General features: G+C 25.1%; 5 protein-coding genes and 1 long non-coding RNA gene across 9 annotated transcripts; 2 read left to right on the top strand and 4 right to left on the bottom strand.

The window, feature by feature from the left end:
• Positions 1–794: 794 nt before the first annotated feature.
• On the bottom strand, positions 795–4,727 carry LOC112552862 (uncharacterized). Its single transcript, XM_089071908.1, has 6 exons — positions 4,553–4,727; positions 4,098–4,188; positions 3,904–3,997; positions 1,675–1,753; positions 1,155–1,245; positions 795–1,097 (listed from the first exon to the last, which is right to left on the bottom strand). The coding sequence occupies exons 1-6, from the start codon at positions 4,620–4,622 to the stop codon at positions 989–991; spliced, it is 534 nt and encodes a 177-aa protein (XP_088928034.1). The 5' UTR covers positions 4,623–4,727; the 3' UTR covers positions 795–988.
• A 1,872-nt stretch (positions 4,728–6,599) lies between these two features.
• LOC148937654 (uncharacterized) lies at positions 6,600–7,529 on the top strand. The gene is made up of 2 exons (XR_016138127.1): positions 6,600–6,860; positions 6,936–7,529. It is a non-coding gene; the product is annotated as an uncharacterized LOC148937654 (long non-coding RNA).
• A 1,994-nt stretch (positions 7,530–9,523) lies between these two features.
• On the top strand, positions 9,524–11,926 carry LOC105430628 (uncharacterized). Of its 2 annotated transcripts, XM_011644290.3 has the most exons (5): positions 9,524–10,545; positions 10,615–10,998; positions 11,346–11,381; positions 11,466–11,632; positions 11,703–11,926. In XM_011644290.3, the coding sequence occupies exons 1-5, from the start codon at positions 9,822–9,824 to the stop codon at positions 11,850–11,852; spliced, it is 1,461 nt and encodes a 486-aa protein (XP_011642592.2). In that variant the 5' UTR covers positions 9,524–9,821; the 3' UTR covers positions 11,853–11,926. The 2 variants fall into 2 exon arrangements, with proteins under 2 accessions (XP_011642592.2, XP_011642584.2); XM_011644282.3 differs by having other exon boundaries at positions 9,524–10,998.
• A 2,906-nt stretch (positions 11,927–14,832) lies between these two features.
• Positions 14,833–18,063, bottom strand: LOC105430677 (chymotrypsin-like elastase family member 2A). Of its 2 annotated transcripts, XM_089071948.1 has the most exons (7): positions 17,513–18,063; positions 17,355–17,403; positions 16,778–16,943; positions 15,992–16,200; positions 15,587–15,780; positions 15,234–15,291; positions 14,833–14,965 (listed from the first exon to the last, which is right to left on the bottom strand). In XM_089071948.1, the coding sequence occupies exons 1-7, from the start codon at positions 17,564–17,566 to the stop codon at positions 14,841–14,843; spliced, it is 855 nt and encodes a 284-aa protein (XP_088928074.1). In that variant the 5' UTR covers positions 17,567–18,063; the 3' UTR covers positions 14,833–14,840. The 2 variants fall into 2 exon arrangements, with proteins under 2 accessions (XP_088928074.1, XP_088928073.1); XM_089071947.1 differs by having other exon boundaries at positions 17,371–18,063.
• A 363-nt stretch (positions 18,064–18,426) lies between these two features.
• Positions 18,427–21,135, bottom strand: LOC105430655 (clotting factor G beta subunit-like). Of its 2 annotated transcripts, XM_089071945.1 has the most exons (6): positions 20,816–21,135; positions 20,297–20,474; positions 19,606–19,811; positions 19,325–19,524; positions 19,117–19,174; positions 18,427–19,051 (listed from the first exon to the last, which is right to left on the bottom strand). In XM_089071945.1, exons 1-6 carry the CDS (start codon positions 20,946–20,948, stop codon positions 18,927–18,929), a joined length of 900 nt encoding a protein of 299 aa, XP_088928071.1. In that variant the 5' UTR covers positions 20,949–21,135; the 3' UTR covers positions 18,427–18,926. The 2 variants fall into 2 exon arrangements, with proteins under 2 accessions (XP_088928071.1, XP_088928072.1); XM_089071946.1 differs by lacking the exon at positions 20,297–20,474.
• Positions 21,136–21,210: 75 nt separating this feature from the next.
• LOC105430687 (proclotting enzyme) lies at positions 21,211–24,259 on the bottom strand. Its single transcript, XM_089071943.1, has 7 exons — positions 24,047–24,259; positions 23,668–23,749; positions 22,755–22,920; positions 22,431–22,636; positions 22,139–22,344; positions 21,882–21,939; positions 21,211–21,643 (listed from the first exon to the last, which is right to left on the bottom strand). The coding sequence occupies exons 1-7, from the start codon at positions 24,137–24,139 to the stop codon at positions 21,522–21,524; spliced, it is 933 nt and encodes a 310-aa protein (XP_088928069.1). The 5' UTR covers positions 24,140–24,259; the 3' UTR covers positions 21,211–21,521.
• Positions 24,260–24,570: the final 311 nt, after the last annotated feature.

The raw sequence follows: 24,570 nt of genomic DNA, 5'->3' as shown, positions 1-24,570 counted from the left end.
TTCGCATTAACAATTTTTACGTTAATTTCAGGGAGCTTTAAATTTGACGAATCTTTGTAAAGATCATTGTTTGTGATTCAATAAAACAGAGAATGAAATAAAATCTGTTAAGAATATTGTATTATTTTATGCGCGATAAATGTCAAGCTGTAATTAATCAAACTGCTCCAAATTAAGTCGCTTCAACACGAAATCTCACGTAGCGCGTGTAAGCATAGTAGAATTTCGCGGTGGATCTATAGCTGCAAAGGCAGAGCTTCACCAACGCTGCTTGGTGGTTGGTTAAGTAACGAGCGGTGCATATTTAGCCGTGGCTTCTCTGCAGAGACATGCAAATGTACAGCGATGGCTCCTCTCGGTTGGTTGCCTCTATACTACGTGAAATATACTCCGCTTCATGCTTAATCAAGATTTCGCCGGCCATTATACTCCGGAGAACCATTCTTCATAAAGTTTTGCATTTTGACAAATCTGCGATGTGTAAAGAGAGCATAATATTTTTACATAAATTTTTCACTTTGATTTCTTACTGTTTACAGTAATTAAATATGCTGTATACATAATGTACCAATTTATGCATTTACTTAAATTGCATGTAGCTTATTATTGTAATATTTTTAATTTAATTATTCTATAAACAATAGAGCAATATTTAAACAATATAGATCACATATCAACAATTGTTATGTAAGATAAATTAAATAATTATTTGTTTTAATTTAGTATTTTCACTTTAATAAAATCTTTTTAGACTTTTTATTAAAAAATGGATTTTATGATTAATTACGAGTCAATTATTATATTATATTATTATACTATAATTTTTATTTTTAAACTTATGACTATTATATAAATATAAATTAATAAAAAATTAAGAAAATAAAAAATTTTTAGGAAGTTAATTTTTAAGAAGTTATTATTATACGCAAAAACGTATATATACATACATAATTTTTTATGTATACAATAGTCTGCGTGATATGAAGTTTTATTGTTCTTTACAAATGGGATGTTCGCAACAATCTGGATATTCCTTTGTGTTGTCTCCATTGTCATATCCTGTCTGTGTTCCAGGAGCACATTGAAACAAGGCGCATCTAAAATTTAAAGAAAATTAATTTCTAATTTAAAGTAACAAACTTTGCGTAACTTACGCCGTAAGTCTTAATTCTGTTCCTTCTGAGAAACATGATACTTTACAGCATTCGCACTGATCCGAGATCATAATATGATTTGGACAATTTTCTACAAATATAAAAAATATAATTATGTTAAATTAGTATTCCATGTAATTTAGAATATTACGGAACAGGAGTCAACAAAAGTATTGCAATATTCCTTTAAAGAAATATTTACGTTATATAATATTCTATTTTATAAAGAAGAGTTTGTTGACAATTTAAATTTAATAAATTATAAGTAATTTAATTAATAGTATATTAAGTATATTTTTTTAAGAAAAAGATAAAAATTTAATGATATTTAACAAAATGATATTTAATATAATTAATTGTATTATACGTACAGATATAATATACGATTTTACATTGAAATTACACACAATTACACAATTTTTTCAAAATAATCTTTCATTCAAAACTATATTATTTTAAATAATGAAGATAAATATAAAATACATAACGTGTATTTTGTGAATATATAATGACTACATACCATATTTTGGAATTTGTGTACTGAAGTGAATCAAGATAACAAGTATAAATAATAATCCGAAACGTTTCATCTTGCTGGATTACGTTAAATGAGATGAGTAAACGAGAGCATCCTCGCATATATATATATATTTATGATTATGAACTTTGATCTTTCTGAAGAGATTAGATAACAAGAAAGATTCTATTAAAATTGAATCATATAAATATAATTTTTACAGACGATTTAATATTTACTCAATATATACTCAATATATGTATATCAACACAAGATAACAAATGTTTATATATATGTTTATATAATCTGTTTCTATTAATGATGTAATTATAAAAATATATGTAAAATTACGTAATGCATGTAAAAAAATAAATAATGCATACTATTTTTATACTCTATGTTTATACTAGTTTTTCATACACTATTTTATCTTATAATATAAAAATTCTGTATTCTTAAAATATTATAAAAATAATTTGAAATTCAATAGTGTATGCATTATTTATTTTTTTACATGCATTACGTAATTTTACATATATTTTTATAATTACATCATTAATAGAAACAGATTATATACATTTTTAATAATATACCACTATTTGTAATCAACTTACGCAAGACTTATATGATAAATACATTTGCGTTGACTTTAGTAGTTGTTAAAAGATAATGCCGATTTTTATTTCTATTATTACAGAGTCCAGAACAACATTATTTTTTTTTTGCTTGGTTTTTATACTTGATGACTTAATGTGTAGGTTATATAACTCATCGTAAATTAAAAACAGATTTTATAATTAATATTTATAATTTGTGCACGTACCTTGACATTTCTTTATAAAAAAGAAGGTGATAATCGATTACTCGCATTTCTCGAAGTTTATTGTTGCCGCTTTTCCGCGATGCTAATTGATTCTTTTGCTACGCTAATTTCGTGAGTTACTGTCAATTTGCAAATGACAATTTGTAAAAGACCGAAATTAGTAGCGAATGAAACTTTGAATCGGTTTTGAACAAGGATAAAGATAAGATGAACAAGGATGAATGAATTTTTATTTTTCATCACGACAATACGTCGCTACCATCAACGAATAATATAAAAATATATAATATGAAAAGTATATGAAAAGTATGAAAAATATATAATATAAAAATATATAATATATAATATATAATATATAAAAGCTTAGTGGCGCGCGCTACGCGCGTGCCTGTTATGTTCTAGTATTTATAAAAAGTTTAAAGACATGTATGAAAATTCTGATTCTGTAAGTATCATTATACGTGAGATATATGACTGTTGAATATTGACAAAAAAGTGATAAATGAATAGCACAACAGCAATAACATATTTTTATGTTATTGACATCACATTTATGTTTAACGAAAAAATTACATGTACAGTTATAAACTCTATTCTATCTTTAAATATTTGTCAAAATACATGGTTGTCTAATAGCACAAAATAATGTGTATATGTTTAATATATGTGTATAATGATACAAAATAGATACTAAAATTCTTATTTTTTGCATTCTGCTTATAAATATAATACTAAAGTATTGTAAACACAAACATTATAAATACAAGCATTGTAAACAATCGTAAATTATATTTTTAATTAAATTTTGATGTTGATAATAATAATATTGAAATGTGTATGTAATGTTATTGAAAAAAAACTAATAGCGGTATTTAGATTTAAATACGCTTTACGTCAAAATTTTTGCAATTTTGTGTTACTGTATTTTTAGCTTTTTCACATACATATATTTGTCGTAATTATTTTTATATATTTTTATTTTTTATAAATATTTAAATTAGCTAAAAATTTATTTTTTATAGGAGAAATTTTATGACAATATATTTATATATATATATATATATATATATATATATATATAGAGCATACAGAACATTTTACAAATATTAAATTAATTATATTAAATATTTTTCCTATTTTATTGACAAATAAAGTTTTTATTACATCTCTAAAATTAATTAGAAAATACTTTTTGTTATTATTATATGATGTTATTAATATATTTGTTATTGATATATGATTAAATTATTTATTTCTTAATACTTTATTTTGATTAGAAAAAAATACATACGTATAACTTTGTAGATATACTATTTATATATGTATCAGTAGTTTATTTATTTAGTACATAATAATAATTTTAAGTTTATATTTATATGTAAGTTTATATGGATATTACACATTTATTGTTTTTTATTACTTTTACTACACCGTGGACAGCAAACAGGATATTCAGAATTACGTTCTCCAAGATGTTGTCCTGCATTTTTGTCACAATTACATCTACAAAGAGTTAATAAACATAAAATTTGTATCAACAATTAAATATTTCTAGCAATAATGTAAAGAAGTTACATTTAATTATAAAATTTATTGAACTTACTCTTCTATATTGTACTTATTCTGCGATGTACATGTTACTTTCACACATCTTTGTCGATCTCTTGCAGGTAGCACTTCACTGAGACAATTTTCTGAAACATTTTTTATACCAAACTAATATAAAAAAAGAAAGAATATAAGTCTATTTTTTAGTTTTTCTGTGTGTGTTATTAAATATATCTAATTATTTTAAATATATAAAATAATTTTAAGAATTTAAATACACGCAAATATTATTAGATATGAAGTTAAATTAGTTACATATAAAATTTTTATTAGTTATATATAAAAAATTTGTTATTCTATACTATAATATTTATTAACTAAAGGATATTTTAATAATACATTAATAGTAAATATAAAAACATGAAATATTTGCACGCAAAATTATTATGTTTATCTTTTTAGTGAAAAAGAGAGAAAAACAGAAAAACATGTACAAATAAAATTACATACCATATTTGGGAACCTGCACTGAATAATGCACAAATAGCAGGAAAATACAGAACAATGCAAAACGTTTCATTGTATAATGTATCTTGTTACACGAGAGAAATCCAACAAACTATTATGCGAGATTTTAATATCGAACTAAATTTATAGAGTAATTCACTCAATCATAATGCTAACTCAGGCGTAAAGATAAGACTATAAAAATGTTACTGTATTACGTTTAACTCTATCGTCATGTGATATGTACTCTTTATAATTTTGCTCTTCATTTAAATAAATACATACATACATACCGCAGAATTTTGTAATTCTCAAATTTAATTAAAACGCGACAATAAATTATTAAAAAAAAATAATTTGTCAATTCAAAACACAAAAAAAATTAATTTTAGCATGTTTAGATTAGATTATGGAGATTCATTTTTTATTACATTATTAATATCCATAATTGTGAATAACATTTTTAAAAATAATTTGATATATATTTATTGTAAATTTTGATATAATTTTACTTGTATCTATTATGGAGATTGAATTTTTTTTAAATTAAAAATGATTAATGATATACTACAAAATTAATTTAAAAATTTAATTTAGATAAATTAAGATTTCTCTTTTAAATTTATTTTTTATCCTTATCTAGGTATTAGCATTATTGTTGCTAATATTTTGCTTATAATTTTCTTTACATTTGACAAGCTTGATCAGATTAAGCTGGATAACATTAAATAAAGAAAATTCACTCACGCATTCAGTAAGTGATATTCTCAAGGGGCATTTTGGACTTGGTCACGAAGAAACGTAAGAAAGAACGCACTCAGAACTGCGTTGTATCGCGGATATGTCGTTGAGGTAGGTGAGTTCATTCCCAGGGCTTTGTTGAACGGGATTGGTACTGAACCCAAGGGACATGCTGAGCTACAAGATCTCTATTATGTCAAGAAAGAACGGAATGAGCTTCTCGGGACTTTCGTTTGTTTAATAAACCGATTATTCGATAGGAATTATTTTAACTTTAGTGATGAATCGTAATTTGCAAAACAGATTTAATAAATTTAATAATGATCTCGATCAAAATTTTAATTTCTTAGAAATAATTTACATCAACAATTAGATATATTATTAAAATGACACAGTGTATAACTAATATCGTGTAAAATAGTCTATAAGCGGTCATAAAAATCAATAAGTTCGAGGCTTATCGAGGCAGGCAGTTGTACGTACATAGAAAGATATGTTATAACATAAGTTTACTTTGTATTTGATAAGTTTAGAATTCAAGCGTGCATATCTGTAATAATTTTATTCACGGCAAATTTTTATATATCCTTTGTAACTTCCTTTTTATTTCATCGCAAGTATTTTTTGTAAAATATAAAATTTTAACGTATTTTAAGCATACTTGTTGTTAGTCTGCGTGATTATTTAAATTATAGTAGAATTCTATATGACGTATATATTATTATAGATTTTAGATTTTTAATAACAGTGATACATACGTACAACTGTACATATACAACATACTGTATTTATTATTTACTGTATTTATGTCCAAAATGTTTAATTTATTATTGCCGATAAGATATTTAAATGCAAATCAGAGAAAGTATCAAGATTTAGAAATATTTAGTTACGAAAGGTGCAACTTCAAATTATAGTAAAATTTTATTATACACGTTTTTAATATTTAATCTTTTTCCATGTTTATTTAAATTTATAGCTACATACTTTTTGCTTAATTAAATGCGTGTTATTAATACAAGTGTGTGATTTTTAATGATTTACGAATATTTAGCATGTGTCAAATGGAAAATGAGATGTTCATGTATAAACAAGAAATCAATTCGTGCAGGTCAAATATGAATTTAGAGCAAAGAAAATAAAATTCATCGCAAAATCCGGCATACAATAGGGTCGTAAATAATCAACGACTCTTCGATCCGACAACAATATTGTAACACCAGGACTACCGTTGCCGTGCGATTGACAGGTCACTATCGGTATATCCTATCTTCGTCTCTATGGGTCAGGTTTCTAGTATGTCAGATATGACAAATAGCTATAGTAGTAGTATAAGAGCTATTGCGGAGGAGTTAAAGTATATCTTTGTAACATTGGGATATTGTTTTGTATGCTATCAATACAAGAAAAAGTAAAGGAAACGTAAAGGAACGATTCTTGATTGAGCCCACCTTTTCCAGAATACTCACAGAGATAAACGATCAATCGACCAATCCACCATCGATCGTAGCAGAAGCCACAGTCCCAAATCTCATTTGTCCTTCGTGGGAAACACCTTCCATACCTTTTGGTTGGTCAGAGAGCATACCGGACCTTCCTTCTGCTCGTACATCTCCAACTTAGTAATTTTGTTCTCAACCGCCAGAATCATTAGTGACGCGATCTTCACATACTTCTGTGCAAATTTCTCCATGGTTTCCTGGCCACAGGTGGAGTTTAATTTCAAAGGAGATAATCCTAGTTCAAGGACTTTTGCCGATTTACATCTTATACATAAGTGTTATATATCATATACTGCTGCGCGAATTTATAATGCTGCTCATTTTTTTATCCAGTTGAATATTTGCTGCTATTGTTTGAGAGTTGAATTCTCCTAATAGTTTGCGTACATTTTGTAATATTTAGTCGATAAATTTGCCCTTTGTCAAAATATCTTCTCTTTATTTTTTGGTTTTTAATTTAATTCCCTGGGAAGAACCAAAGAAAAAAACCTATAATAAGTATGAATCTATTAAAGTAAAAAGAAGAGACTTCATCATTATCATTAATACATGGACTATTGCTTAATTATTCTGATAGTTTTTCTACAATAAACGTGAAAAAAAGTAATAACGATAACCTAAACTGGATAAACTAATTATGTCAGACCATTATGTAAAATTATTTTTTTAATTATATTTCTAATATATAATTTTTTAATTATTTGTATTATTATGCTTAAAATAAAATTTTTACTGAATTTTTATGCACATTAATTTTAATTATAGATTAAATTATAATGTATTTATTAACATGATTACACGGAAAGAACACTTTTGCTGGCAAATCTAAAAATTTGATCAGATACAGATCTGAAAATAATTTTGTTGGTCTATCAAAATTATTTAAAATTATTAGAACACTTAAATATGATGATAATACTACAAAAATGTTTGAGCTTCTAACAATCAATTTGAACATTGTATATAATAATTTTGAAAATCCACCAAAATCGTTTTCAGATCTGTATCTAGCCAAATTTTTAAATTTGCCAACAAAAGTATTCTTCCCATGTACATATTAGTTGTATGTTTGTTTATTTAATAGAATTATGTTTACGTATAAGTTTTTGAAGAAACACATTGATGAGTTATATTATGTAAATTAAAAGTTTCACAAATTTAATCAGTTAATAAATCTTCTCACACCTAAACTAAACCACTTACCTCTTATCGCAGAAAATTTATTTCTCACGATATCGATTTCTTTAGAAGTTGCATTAGCAGCTTTTAATCTGTTTAGTACTCTTAACTTATCTCTCAATGTAATTATATCAGCACAGGAAATCGTCTAGATCCCAGGACAGAAGAACCATCAATAGATCACAATTTTTAGTCGTTTGTAGTAATTCATGATATTTCGTGTAATCTCAATTACCTCTTCGTCCGGCTGTTTATTTCAGCTTCAATGAAAATTATATGTCTGATTTTTAAAAACTTCCGAGAAGCTTCACTTTGTAAAGATCGGTTTGCGAGATTCTATAATAAATCTTCGTTTTAATTGTTTATTCACTACTTTTACGAATGAGTAAACTCATTATGTCTACTTTCTTGCACCGGACAACAATATGTAAATTATTATTTATTTTACTTAACATTATTAAATAATAATATTGCATAAACATTATATTTAATTTTTTTTTGACGAGTTTGTATATTTATAATATTTTATTTTATTTTACATTTCTATTTTTATTGCTGTCTATTTTTATTGCTATCTTGTTTGCTCCATGTAAAAGTAATCATAAAAAAAAACTAATTTTGCAACAAATAATACAAATAATAATAATACGTACTATATTATTGTGCCATAAGAGTGCATGATTATATTTTGAAAGCATTTGTAATAATAATAAATTTAATAATTTATTATAATTAAGTTATTTATTTTGAATATACTTATCTTGACTATTGAAAAATTATACCGATAATCGACAATATCGAGAGCTTTTAACTACTTTTAGATCCTCGTAGTCTTTTTCATAATTATGAAAAAACATTAACTTCTCTCTTTTCCAAATTAAATTTAAAGATTAAATTTAGTAATTTTTTATATATAATAAATAAATGCTAAATTATTAATAACTTTATTAAACCAATATAATATTAATAGATCAAATAATACTAATATATATTTTAAAGTATATATTGTAATTATATTGTATTGTATACATATATAATATAGTGTGATTGTTATCAAAATTGCTACATTAAAATACCAACGACGTACTGTTAAAGACAGTCAGTCTTACGAGAGTAGTGTCATCACCAAAGGGGCCCGGCAATAATTGAAGAACGTTGATATTATCGACCATTTTGACTGAGAATAACAAAGGAAGGATAATAACGTTTATTTATTACTATTATTATGACGGATTTAATTTTAAATTAATAGTTCCTTTTACAAATGAAAAGTTCATAAAAAAAACTATTAATTTAAAATTAAATTTGTCATAACCGTTAATATCATTATTCTTCAATTATCCCTGGACCCGTTTAGCAATCATGTTAACTCCCATAAGATCGATCGTCTTTAACAGTATCTCGTCAGTGGTTGAATTATTTATTAAAATTCACCCTGTATATTGCTATTACTGTATGATAAATTAGAAACTTATTCACTGTTGGTAAATTTATGTTATGAAATTGTACGAATCCCTCAGATGGCGTGATGTATGTCGGCAACAAAATTAAACTTGATTTGGTGAACATTATATGTCGAGCATCTTGTGCTACTGGCAAAATCTGAGAATATCGAATTGGAGAGGTTATGATAGACAAAAGTAATTCATACGACGTATTTTATTCTTAGAACAACACTAATTGTAGTGAGTAAGAATAGAGACTTGAGATTTTTTGAAGAAATGATTAGTATCCACTAGAATTGAAGTCAATAAAATAAAATTATGTTCGTTAATCGATAGAATAATAGTGGGTTTTCTAATTCATATAATAGAAGCTGAGAGATTTTGAAAAAAAAAAAAAAAGAAATAATGGGAAATCGTTACGCTCATTTATTTTGCATTATGCCAAACTGTTTTATCCTATTTGTTTTTTTCACGGGAGTGAAAAGCGCACCAATGAAACCTAGCGTCATAGATATCATAAAGAATGACACGAAGTTATGTCCGACATCCAAAATTTTATATGAATCAGATTACATAAAACTTTGTGCCTCCATGGCATATCCTAATACTACTTGGAACTATAAACACCCAGACACCTTAAGTAATTTTCTATGTGTAGGAGTTTATGATACTGCATATAAGATTTGTGAATATTCTAGTCGTTTACAAATTTCTCTCAATAGTACAGCAACATTCGATGCATATGTGGAGAAATATGTGGTGAAATATCCTAGTGAAGATAAAAATCAAAAAGAATTTTGTAATAATCTACAAGGATTTACATCAGTATATAAGGAGACAAGTTTACTTTGGGGACCATTGGTCAAAAATCTTAGTATACCTCATAAATGTATGAAAATATGTTTTGATTTTGAAGATAAATTTCATCCACTATGTGCAGTATTTGCTTGGATTAAAAGCATTGACAATATTCAAAAAGCAAACAAAATAGAAAAATATGATTTGACATCATCTGATAAACCATCTATGACTGATCAATCAAAGGATGAAACAATTAATATTAAAATATCAAATAAATCTAAAACAGTACCACAAGCAAAAGAATTTAAAGATGAGGATAGAGAGAGAAGTACAGAAAATTCTAACATTAATAAGGTTAAAGATAATTCACATATACTTAACAATGTATCAATTCCAGATGTAAAATCTGGAGAAGTAAAATCTGATACTGGAAAACTAAATAATATCCAGAAGAAAAAAAATATTACTGAATCACAGGCTCATAAATCAGCATCTTCAGTATTAGAAGAAAATAAAGATATTGGTGACATTAAACTTGAAACTAATCCTGACATTACAGAATCCACTAAAAATTTCCTGGCAAGCAATGATTTATTATCTACATCAATAAAAAATCCTATGGATAATATATCCCATAAAAAGGTTGTAAATGAAGAAAATACAGAAAAATTAAATAAAGAACAAGATATTGAAGATTTAAAAACTAGTACATTATCAGAAAATACACAAGATCATTATGATGCTGAGAATCCAGAGGAAGATATGGAAAATAATATGGATGGTATTAATGCTTATGAATATATATTTGTAATGTGTGTATTAATGTTTATAAATGTGTATTTGCTATGTCTAATCTATTTTTTTTAATAAATATGAATAAAGGTATTAAGAAAAAATTGGAATGTTACTGTATATTTTTATATAATTTTATATTCTAAAATTTTATATTTTAAAACATTTTGTTGTACAAAAAACACAAAATTTAAATTGTATTTATTTATATTATAAAGTATTTTTTACATATATTTTATATATTTTAAATACATTATTATACATTTTGCATAATTTTTATTTCTACGCATGTATATGTACATATAAATATATGTAAACATTATATATAATTTTCAGATGTAGATGATACAAATCAACATCCAGTAGATATAGGTAAGAATGTTTAATAAAAATAAATTTTGTATTATTTAATTATTATGTCATATTATATATCTATACATACATTTTCTGTGAAAGGAAATCAAAATGGGAATGTGCAAGAAACATTTGAACAAAAGAATAATGCTAGGTTATCGGAATACTCTAATATAAGAACGGAAGATGATTCTCATTTCTTTACATATTTGACTATAATCACTTTGGCATGTCTTGCTGGATATGTAGGTTATCATAATAAACAAAAGGTAATTTTGCATATTAATTTGATATTTATATTCCTAATGTCTATATGTAAAGTATTTTTTTTACTTTTAGATATTTGCTATTGTATTAGAAGGTCGAAGATCAAGAAGTAATCGTAGTAGACGACGACCGAGTACAGCCAACTATCGAAAACTGGACTGTACACTTGAAGAAGCCGTTACGTCTCAATGTAATGCTAATGTTACTCATGTCATATATTAATGCGAGTAGAGTATCAGAAATTTTATAATCTCTGTATTATATAACAAGTGTAATATATTTTCTATTTAAACACATTTATAGTATAGTATTATTTAATTTTTTAAAAGTTTTATGTATTTTGGAATTGAAATGATCTATCATTTCAATTTCAAAATTTATGGATAGTATCTGTTGCTAGTATCTGTTGAATAATAATTATATTTTATTTTATATTACATCAAGTTAATATATAATTTATGGCTTATTTTATTACAATTTATAAGTAAATTGTTCGCAGTATGTCGGCGCACAGATATTAGTAAGAAGTTCCATCTGAAATTGCTAATGAGTGGGCATCAATTGTGTCCACATTAAGTTCATACTTGACAAAATTTAAAGTTATCAGAGATAAGTTGACAACAGATTAGCTGTAGAAATCAAGTAGGCTTTATCAAATACAAATTCTGTTTTATTTCTGCCAATCAATTACATGTAAAATTATATAACTGATACTTTAAAATCTATTTTATTTTGTCATTAATCTGCAGTTATATAATAATTTCTGCTATAGTTTTGCAACATTTTGTCAATGACATTATATTTTGAATATACTAAACCTTTTTATTAAGAAAATAGGTTTTGCAGGAATCTGTTTTTGATACCTGATAAAATATTTTCCATATATAATTTATATATTTTTATATAAACATACATATGACGCTTTACATATAATATATAATTATATATAATTATATATGAAAAATTTTTACTATAGACAAATTTGATTACTTGAGTATTAACGCATTGAAAAGTTAACAAACATTTTAATTTTTGTTTATATATAATATATTACATTTTTCATTTTTTAACGAAGTGTTAGCCATAAATGTTTACATTCTGTTCTATAAAAAAAGACATGTATATTATGCGTTTAATAATTTATAAAAAAACTAATATAGTTAATTATGAGTAAATATGGTTAATCTTTGACATGAATGATCAGTCAATTTATTAATTACTTAATTATTTATATAGATAAGCATTTGATGTAGTATGATATCGCAATATATTTATATTTTATTCTTATTTAGTAAGTAATTTAATATTAGGCTATGACACACTACACTGTCAAGTTACATATTTTTGATAGTATAATTATACATATATTTAATTTTTTATTAATGTTTTCTTAGTTTATATTTAAAAAATTTCATAAGATTTCACAAAAAACCTTAGTCAAATTGAGATGTTTAAAAACAATTTTAATTTTGGCACACAGATACTTCAGAAAAATATTGTTGATATATTAAATGACTACGCGTGTAAAAATATGCATTACATCGCTGAAAATGCTATACATCATTTTGTCTTCCATAACAATTGAACACAATGAAATAACCAAATTCTCTTGGTTTTTGTTCTGATTCTGTTCCAAGTTATAACAAAATTATTTTTGTCTTTTTTGAGGCACATTTTTGCAACAAACATTTTTTTTCAGAGATTCTGTTAAATATTATTGTTAATTATTATTGAGTATTTTTTATTTTAATAATCAATCGTTAAATTGAAATATATTATTTAATCTATAAATATATTATTTATTTTTAATTTTTGTATTGTTATATAAAGCGGTGTTTTGTCCAATGAATTTTGGTTAGTATTATTTTATTGTTAAATTATTGTCTATTATTTACTATATATAAATGTTCTTCTTCTACATATAATTATTTGATATTTTTTTATTTTATTCCTACAATATTTTCATTATTTAATTAAGTTTGTCTAATAATATTGAATTTGGTTTTTTGTGAGATTTATATTATATTTAAAATTTTTATTATAATTTGAATTAATATACATATTAAATATTTTAAATTTTATTTTAATTTCTATATCTATTTATATATATTTTAATTTATTATATCTTCTAACATAAAGAAAAAGAAAACCGTCCATTGTATTCAATTAAAATTTACTGCTAATCTTGTAAATCTTTACATAAAATTTCTAATGTAATGTATAGAATTTATTGTATAATAATGTATATGTATGAAATATAACAGATAATAAATTTATATGTGGTAGATTTTTAATTAAAAGAAGTACTTTATCTAAGTACCTAATTATTTTTTTCAAAAATATATAATTTTAATTCTAATCTATTTCATTTATTATCATCATAATAAAACAATAATTTACATATTAATTTAAATTATGTATATATATATATATATATATATATATATATATGCGTGTGTGTAAAATGTATAATGTATATATAGTATATATGATTTAAAATAATGATTTAAAATAAGAATACATGTATATCTTTTTAGATATATAATTATCTCTGTATTGTTTAAAATTTTTTAAATACAATTAAATTACATATTAAATTAGAGTTTAATTTAAAAAAAAAAATATATATATATATATATATATACAGGATTTCGAAAACATTACTCAATCTTCATATGATAGATAAGAATAATCTGCTACATATTACTTTTATTTCTTTTGAAATAATAATATCACTATTGACTATAATAATGTTGATATGTACTTTTATTAGTTTTGATTGTTCATCAAACGATTAAAGTTATCGCCAATAAAAATGAATTGTATGGATGATAAAATAAAATTGAAAATGCCTACTATGATTTGTTAACGATGTAGAAAGAATCGTGATTGTTGCAGATTATGTTCATATCCCTAGTGAAATATTCATACTATGGTATTGCTTACGTGATTTAATGATATTGAACTTATCGTATTTTAAGGAATTACTGGATTGCACATCAATTGTATTTGTGAGTCGGTAAATAGATAATAATATTCGTATAATGAATTGGAAACAATCATTTTAGTAATAAATAATGATTTTTGATAAGATTTATAATTTGAATATATTTCATAAGCTGTTAAGATTATTTATTGAAGCTGTTTATAGTTTAATGTTAAATTTACATTTATTCTTTTCTATTGTTACATGTATTTGTTACATGAAGTTTATCTATCTACGCAATAAATACCGTCTCTGCTGTGATATTTAATCCAGTTTAGATAATCTGTATTTTTTACATATACTCCTGGAATTCCAGGATCAGCACAACCGACACCCCACGAAACTATACCTGTTGAAATGAAATGGCAAAAAAAATCTAATATTGAGTATTTAAAAACAAAAAAATGTATTTTTTTAATATTAAGAAAACTTTGATTAGAAAGTGTGCGTGTATAAGTTAACGTTAAATGCTTCCATGTATACATGTTGTCTAAAGTATTTAAAATATATACTATTTCAAAAATATTATATAATAAAATATATATTTATTTCAAAAATATTTATTATGCCTTTTTCTCTGTAGAACTTATGTAAAAAAAGTGTTATAATATTCTTACCGATTATTTCATATTTTCCATCCGTTCTTTGGTTTAGAAGAGGTCCGCCACTGTCACCCTGAAATTTTAATATTACTTTATATTGTTATTATTATTATTATTTTTATATTATTAATATAAATATTTTTATATTATTAATATTTTCCATAATTAACATGTATGTACTTGTTAATAAATAATATCTAATATAATATTTTATAAATTGTTTAGCCAATACAAATTTTTATATATATAGTAAAAAAAAACATAAAAAGTTAATATCTTTAATGGTACAGAAAATAATTTACAATATTATATTGATCTTAAAGTATAAATTAGAGGATTGAACTAATTAAACGTGGTATAAATAATACCTGACATGCATCAGTATTATCATTATAAGCACACATCATCGATTCTGTGAGATGCTCTCCAAATGAAGTATTTTTACATACTTCAAAAGACATTACTTTCAAGGTGGCTTGACGCAAAAATTGGGAAGGTTCCCCTCTTATATGTACACGTCCCCATCCAGTAACTTTAACATATTTTCCCGTGTAATCAGAATCTATTATTGAAAATTTTATTTATATTTATATTTATATCTGTTTTAATATTTAAAAATGTCTTAAAATGTCTTAAAAATATACATAAAAACACAAAAGAAATATTTTTAATTAAAATTTTAATCTTGTTTAAATATTTTTATTTCATTTAATTTCATTTAAACTTAATTTAACATTTTAAAGATTATGAAAAAACTATAAGCTATAATTAACCTTTATGAGGAAGACATGCAGGTTTTACATTTTCGTCGATTTCGACTGGATGCTGCAGTCGTATCAAGGCAATATCATTTACATCATGAAGCTCATCACTCTCAAAATCTTCATGTAAAATTATTTCATCAATTTCAGCTATGTATCCCTCGTTTGGATTTTTGATATCGTGCATACCTAAGCCGACTGAAAGATCGGCATAATCTACCCTATGCAATTCGTAAGAAAATATTTTATATTTATTATTTATATATAATCACTCTTACCATAAAAAGTATATAATTACTCTTACCATGAAAAGTATGTATGTGATAATAAAAATATACATAACAGATTTATTTATTCATTTTTGCTAATTATGTGTATACTGTTGTATGTTCTAATATTTTTGAAATTGTAAAATAAAATTGTAATTATATTATATTTGACAAATGTCTTTTAGTAATTTACTAAATGAATTTTATACATATATATATGTGTGTGTGTGTGTGTGTGTGTGTGTGTGTGTGTGTGTGTGTGTGTGTGTGTGTGTGTGTGTGTGTGTGTGCGTGCGTGCGTGCGTGTGTGCGTGCGTGCGTGCGTGTGTGCGTGCGTGCGTGCGTGCGTGTGTGTGTGTGTGTGTGTGTGTGTGTGTGTGTGTGTGTGTGTGTGTGTGTGCGCGCGCGCGTGTGCGTGTGTGCGTGTATGATATATCATTTATATATTAAACTTTTATTACATAATATTAATATTCCATTTGATATTGAAAACATTTACGATCTTTTCAAAAGAGATTTGATAAGATACCATCTAATGCAATGTCCAGCTGTTAATACGTATTGGTTATTAATTAATGTGCCTCCACAATGAAGCTTATTTTTGTAAAAAATTGCTACGACCCAAGGAAATATATGCGGAATCGTTATTTTTCCGCCGACAATACGATTTGATATCCCTCCTGATTCTCCACATTCTATAAAAAAAGTTTGATAAACTAAAATTTTATATGTATATATGCATATGAAGCGTTTATAATGTTTTATATACACATATAATGTTACATAATGTTATACAATACATACTACACATACAATACATATTTCATATTATTTCTTCATAGATTTTTTTAAAAAGTTTATTAAAAGTTTATTTTTTTTTTATAATACATACTTTATTCACAACTTGTATACTTGTACGTTTTACTATTATAATAAAAAATTAATTGAATTGAAAATTAGTATTTACAAATAATTTTAGTATTTCAAGATATTTTATAATAAAAGTTATTTAATGTGTTTCTTATTCGCCGTGTGTCTTATTCGCTTTTTATGTGAACAAATTTTCAATCAAACGCATATATGTGCATAATTTTAATACAATTTACCGCAATCTGGATTTACTTGTAGATGTAGGCGGTGTATTTGCGCGCATGCCTCCTGAAAATGAGTACAGTGCAATTATTCAGTAAGTCGTGGATTATCAGTCACGTTCCATTTCAATTTGTCCTTGTGATAATTTCGTTTAATTACTCTTTCAACGAACGTCTAGGATCAAGAGGATGTTGATCACGGTCACCAGAGATAGATATGGCTTCATAATGCACAACTTCTGTTGAAATTTCACCTTCTAAAAACGGAGCGTAACGATTACTGAGCACAATACAAAGAACACTCTGTTCTATATCAAGTCGTGAATAACAGACGTGGTAATCAATTTCGATGCTACAGCATTGCTGAGCGTATCACCTCGCCGGTGTTTCATATCTCGAGAAGCGTGTACCTATAAATTGCTATTTTCATTAATGCTTGGATGGCAAATTCTAACGAATGCACAATATGAAATACGCAATAGAGAAATAATCTCTATGAATTTAATACGTATTGATTATTATACGAATGCTACGTAACGATTTAATTGTAAAATCAAAATAGATTTCGCAATAATCTTTATGGAATTAATGAAATTATATGAAAGATATTATACATACAGGCTTTAAAAAAAAAAAATTGTTACAAAAAATTTTGCAAAAATCGAAAAAAACATTTTATATTTATTAACAAATTTAAATTAAATTTTTTATACAATATATTTTTATAATTAATCGATATTTTTATATATTTCACTGCTATATTTTATCTTGCTTCCCATATGAAGAATGTATCTTATCCTGTTGAAGATGGGTCGGCAGATTTTGTGGGTCACTGCTCTTCTTCACTTCAAAAGTGTTATAAGTTACTTTCGGAAAGGTGGGAAAGGTGTTAAAATGATATATGGGCAATAAATTCTTATAAGGATTTCCTATAGCAATTGTGTCTATAGTCAGCGAACAAAAAAGAAAGAAGATGATTTGGAAACTTACGTTCATAAAAAGATGATAGAAAATAATTGTCTTGTTTAATTTATAGCAAGTATATATAAGATTAGTAATTGCAGGTTAGTAATAGTAATTTTATGAGTAATTGTAGTATTATATTATATAACAGGATAAATAATATTACAATTTTAATAGCATCATTATTGCTGTGTGTGCAATTTTAGTGTAAGTATTATAGCCATTAAAGATAATTGAAGGTTTATTGGTGAGTTGCTATTTTCTTGCCTTGATTTAGATATGGATTAATATTGGCTTTGCAGGCACCGTATCGTGAACCACGACGGTCAAACGTAGTTGAGTATTATAGTTTACGATGTATGGACAATGCGGCCAACGAGGTTTATGTGGTACAATAACTGATAAACGTTCAACGTCGTGAGAAAATCATGAATGTTTGCATTAGACATTAAAAAATTTTTAAAGACATTTATGTAATAATTTATAACAAATGACAAATTTGATTAAATCTCTTTGTGGAGAGAGGGGGAGGGAAATAGATGTGTGCGCGTATGTGCGTCTATGTAATAAATTTTTAAACATAATAATTATTTGATTATACTTAGAAATACTAATTCAGCTTTATCAGTGCCAGCAATATTTAGAATTGTGTTTTGTAATTTTCAATATCCATGAAACCATTTGTGTAACATCTGTATAAAAATCTGGATAATTAACATCAGCACATAGTAGTCCGTTTGAAGTAATCCCTACAAAATAAATGTTATTAATTTTTGTAATTAGTCGTAAAATTATTATGTAGGTTATAACTTACCTATCAAGACGTACTTATAATCTTCATTAAGTATTTGAAGAGGGCCACCGCTATCACCCTAAATTATGTAAATATATTAGAAAGAAAGAGAGAAAGAGAGAGAGAGAGAGAGAGAGAGAGAGAGAGAGAGAGAGATATGTATATATTATCATGTTAAGACAAAGATAGATATTGAACTAAAAAAAATATTTTATAAATTTTTAAATACCCCACAAGTACCGCGCGATGATTCTTTATATCCTGCACATAATAAAGTTGAGACATCAGTAGGACATTCCGATCGCTTAAACAATGTTAAATCTACAATACGCAAACCACATTCCTTATTAAATAAAAAATGGTTTTCTGAGAATCCCCAGCCAAGTGCAGATACGGACTGTCCTCCATATCGAACTACCGCATCAAATCCTTTATAAAGAAAAACGATTATTAATTATTTTATTGAATGTTTATTTATCATTTTATATATAATATGATTGTGTTAATTACCAAATTTTGGTAAGCAAATTGGTCTGACAAATTTGTTAAAGGTAATACTCATAACCAATTTGACTAGCATGATATCGGCGAAATGTGTTTCTCTATTATAATTTGGATGTGGAAAAGTGTCCTCAACAGAAAAGATTATATTTCTTGCATCCCATTTGCACGAATTATGAACACCAACCGATACTTTCATATCATTCATGCTGAAACTATGAATATAACTATACAAATATAACTATACACATTTTTCTTATAAATTTATAATCTATATATATTCGTTATTATATGAAAAATTTTAAATAATATTGTATTAAAAAATTATCAAATTCTTTATCTAAAAGATTAATAAATTTATAAGAATAATAGATCTATGCATATATTTTTTACCATGTAATGTAATTTTCTTAATATTACATATTACCGATATTTAAATATTTACTTATTATTTACTTATTATTTCTTTTAAATTGTTAAATATGAATTTTAATTTTATTTTAAAAATAATACAAAGTTATATTCTTATAATTTTTACGATTATTGTACAATATGTAGATTTAATATGTTACTCAATATATTATTTACTTTGCAAAATTATGTTGCAATTTATATGATAATTTAATAACTACATGTTGCTCAATTTAAAAATTAATTGCTGTGAAAAATATTGATTTTATGTATTATAATTAGTAAATACCCATAAACAGTACAATGGGCTGCTGTTATTACATAACGATCGTTTATAATTGATGCACCACAGATTATTCGTGACCTATTGACGCTTATAATACCAGCCATCCAAGGAAATTCATTTTCAAAAACTTCTCGTCCTCCAATTATTCTGGACGATAAAAATATATTTTTTTTTCCGCATTCTAGAACACAATAATCATAAAAATAAAGAGAATACTTTGATGGCAGTTTATATTATATATTTAATTTTATATTTTTTTAATTTATTAATTTTAACTTTTTATATTAGAATCGTATAATGTTTGAAGCATGGTTTATTTACTTTATTTTAATTTTTATAAATATATATAAAATATACAAAAATATACAGAATATTTGTTAACAATTTTTATAAAAATGAAGATAATTTATAATTTAATTTATTAAGGTACTTAATTTAAGAATTTAGTAGTTAATTTAAGAATTTTATTGTTACTTTTTTCATGATTTACATAAGTTTGGAATTGTCTAAAATTAATTTTACCACAATGTGTGTGATCAGGTCTTTCATGAGATATATTATGTCCATGCACTTGTTCATACCACGATAACGTATTAACATGTCCAAATATTAGACACGATAAATTAATTAATATAAAGTAATGCATCTGTAACATTAAAGAAAAACTTTGCACTTTTATGGAAGGCGTATTTTACTGAACTGACTGCATTTAATAAGTAAGAATTTTAGTATCTAATATTCCAATGTGTGGATAACGGATGTGGTTTATCCGACTAACAATTTTTAGATAAGATAATACTAAGTAAGAATATTAAGTTAGAAAAGTTTTTTCCATTAAAATGTAATGAATATTTTAGATTCAAAATATTTTAATGAATGTTGATAACTTCATGTGATTTTTAATAAACACGCCAGAGTTTTTATTTTATATTTTATAGTGCAATAAAAATATCTTTATTTTATAAATTACATATAACACATATTAGTATATTACAATTTTATATTTTTACATGTATTTTTATATTTTTACATGTATGTATTATATATTATATTAATATGTGTTGATGATAAAAAAAATTATAAAGTGCGTTATGATATTTACAGTTGTTTTACATGCTTTTTGAAAAGTAATTAAGTTACATTATTTAGTAACAAAAATAGTAACTACAATAAAGTATTAATATATGCAATAATGTTTTTATAATGTCATTAAAAGTTTGTATCTGTATTATTTTGTACAATAGCATGCATCTTTAGTATGTTGTAATATCCAGTCGAGATGTGGTCCCACTCTTGTAAAAACAGTTGGCCTAGGAGTATCGTCACACTTATTTATGCTTGGAATAATTCCTATAAAATGTTTAATATAAATGCATTTTGATAATTTGATTTTAAGAATTAATAATTTACAGATGTAAGATTATAAGATAAAAATGAATTGATGTTTATTACGCTTTATTAGATAATTTTATTTTTTATTAATAAAAATTTGAATTGCAGATATTTGTAATTACTTAAATATTAAATTAATTTTAATGTAATTTAAATAAATTTTAAATATGATGAATATACAAATAATGATATTTACCAATAAGATCGTAAATTCCGCTATATGATCGGTATTGCAAAGGAGATCCGAGATCATCCTATAAATTTATGATATTAAATACATATAATGTATAATTTTTGATAAAAATCCTATATCCTAAAGTTAAGATAAGTTAGCTTTACTTCATTCTAAAAGTTTTTTTAATATACTTAAAATACATTTTGTAAATTTATGAATGCCATTATTTACTGGTTGTATTACAAAATTAGAATATGATGTGCATACAATTCACTTACCGCACATATCAAAGAATTTGTTCCCACAATCCCGACGCATCCGTAATCATTGTTGAGACGTATTGGGTCTATTCCTGATTTAATACATTCATTGTATCCGAGAATAGGAAGGCCTAATTTTCGAGGTCTGCATGCTCGAACGTCACCCATATCTTTGTACGTGCTCCATCCTACTAAAGTTCCAACTTGACCGAGATAAGTTGAGCCTAGAATTCATAAGATTAGATTCAGATTCTGCAGCTTATTATCGTTATTCGGTAAACTTGTGATAAAAAAAGTTATGAGAAACAACCTGGATTGGGTAGGCATACTGGAGATATTCTTTTTTCGAATTTAGTTGGTCGACTCAAACGAATTAGAGCTAGATCATGAGCATCTGACTCTGGATTGAATTCCGGATGCAAAGTCACAGCTTCGATGCTGACATTTACCGACGAGATATCCAAAGTACATCGATCGTGTTCTCCCAATGATATTTTTATTTCATGTGCTGTTGCTCTGTCAAAAAAATATTGACTATATTCTTTATTATATTCTTTAATTAGTGTTCTCTACTATTATTTTACATTAAGATATAATTATATTTAACAACAATATTGAAATATTCTATACTAACCCGACAAGTTGACTAGCCGCTGTTAAGACATAACGATCATTTATCAATGCTCCACTAATTAGTAATTCAGACTTTATGTAAATATTTGCGAGCCAGGGAAATTCATGCGATTCTGCATATTCACCACCTATTAATCGTGCTGTTTTACGATTTGATCGACCACATACTGAAAATATATAAAAGTCAAGACAATATTTTGTCAGATGTACAATAATTAAGATTAAATATATATGATAAAAAAAAATTGTGTAAATTTATAGAAATAATATTTTTGATAAAATATATTATAATGTTTAACATATAATTAAGAGCATTAATGAGTGCGTTAAATTTAATAATCACATTTTTTCGTAATATTTAAGAAACATATCTTTTTACTTACAGTTTACAGTTAACAAAACTCAACCACATTATTTTGCAAAAAAATAAAATAGACATGATGAAACGCATATTACGATGTTTTTCTGTAAATGCGGGCGCACAACATTAATGCTTCTAATAGTTAGTTTTATAACGCAATATAGCTATAAACTGTCATAAAATTTTCGAATTATAATTTTAAAATATATTTAACATATTTTGTATGATAGTATAATACAAATTGAAAATTATAAAAAATAATTATGAAATGGCAAAATTAAGATAATATTTATAATAAAAATTAAGATAAATTAAGATAAATTAGAAATTAAGAAAAATTAAGATAAATTAGATATAATAATCTGACAGTACTGTTTAATCTTTGTAATTACTGAAAAGACACACTTAATAAACATGTCGCATAGTATATAAAGATAAAAGTACAAATTATTTTCTATTCTAAATTTTCTAATGTTTTTTAAGTTTTTCATTGATTAAACTTATATAATGCAATTTATTGAATTATATATACGTATGTATTAACATTACTTACAGCAAGCACCACAGGTTCGGAATCTTCCAAAAAAAAGATCCAAGACACCGCGTTTATGTCTATATTCAATCTGATCCTGATTCTGGTTAACAAATATATTTTTCATACTTTTAAAAGAATTTCTTGATATTATTCAAATAATAATTTTCAATTTTATCAAATTTTCTAAATTTCTTTAAAAACAGGAAAATGTAAAAAAAAACAATAAACAGCATTGCAATCTTATAAAAAATAATAGTATAGTGAGACATTGATATAAAAAAAGATTTGGATATTTACCATTTATGTCAAATATATGATTCATAGGTATGTATAACAATTTAAAAAAATAGGCTACTACGGCAGAAAATAGCAGCAGGATTAATATGGAAATGCTTACGGAATTATCGATGCCCTTTTGATTGCAATTAATTGTTCCAAAATTCACTACTAAGATACAAATGAGATATCTGACATAGTCTTGCAGCTTCATGACTTTTCCGTCGGTAGTCGAGACGATACTGGTCTCACTTAAACAACTGGTTTGTGTCGTATAGCGGGACTATCATCGCCCGCATCCTGGGATACTCTCAAGAATGTAAACTGAACATATCCCGTATGTTTTACGCTCAAGTTCGCCTTTACGGATTCTACCGTTGTAGAATTTATTTCGTTTTTTTAACTCCTTTTGGTAGAGATGCTGCTCAATAACCGGTCTGCCAGTCCCGTTATGTGTTTCTCGACATCGCAATCAGTACGTCCCTTAATATTAACTAAATTAAATTTAGCATTTTTAACATTTGAAATTTAAGCATAAATTTTTATAAAATACAATACAATACAAAAATAATGCAAGTCTACATATTTAAAATAATTCCTACTATTTAATTTTATAAATTCTTTTATTAAAATTAAAAATTGTTT

This window comes from Pogonomyrmex barbatus, unplaced genomic scaffold (assembly GCF_055798465.1).
Source record: "Pogonomyrmex barbatus isolate J1 unplaced genomic scaffold, ASM5579846v1 scaffold12, whole genome shotgun sequence".
NCBI lineage: Eukaryota > Metazoa > Arthropoda > Insecta > Hymenoptera > Formicidae > Pogonomyrmex > Pogonomyrmex barbatus.
The sequence above is the reverse complement of the archived record's forward strand: the minus strand, read 5'-3'. Positions and strand labels throughout refer to the sequence as shown.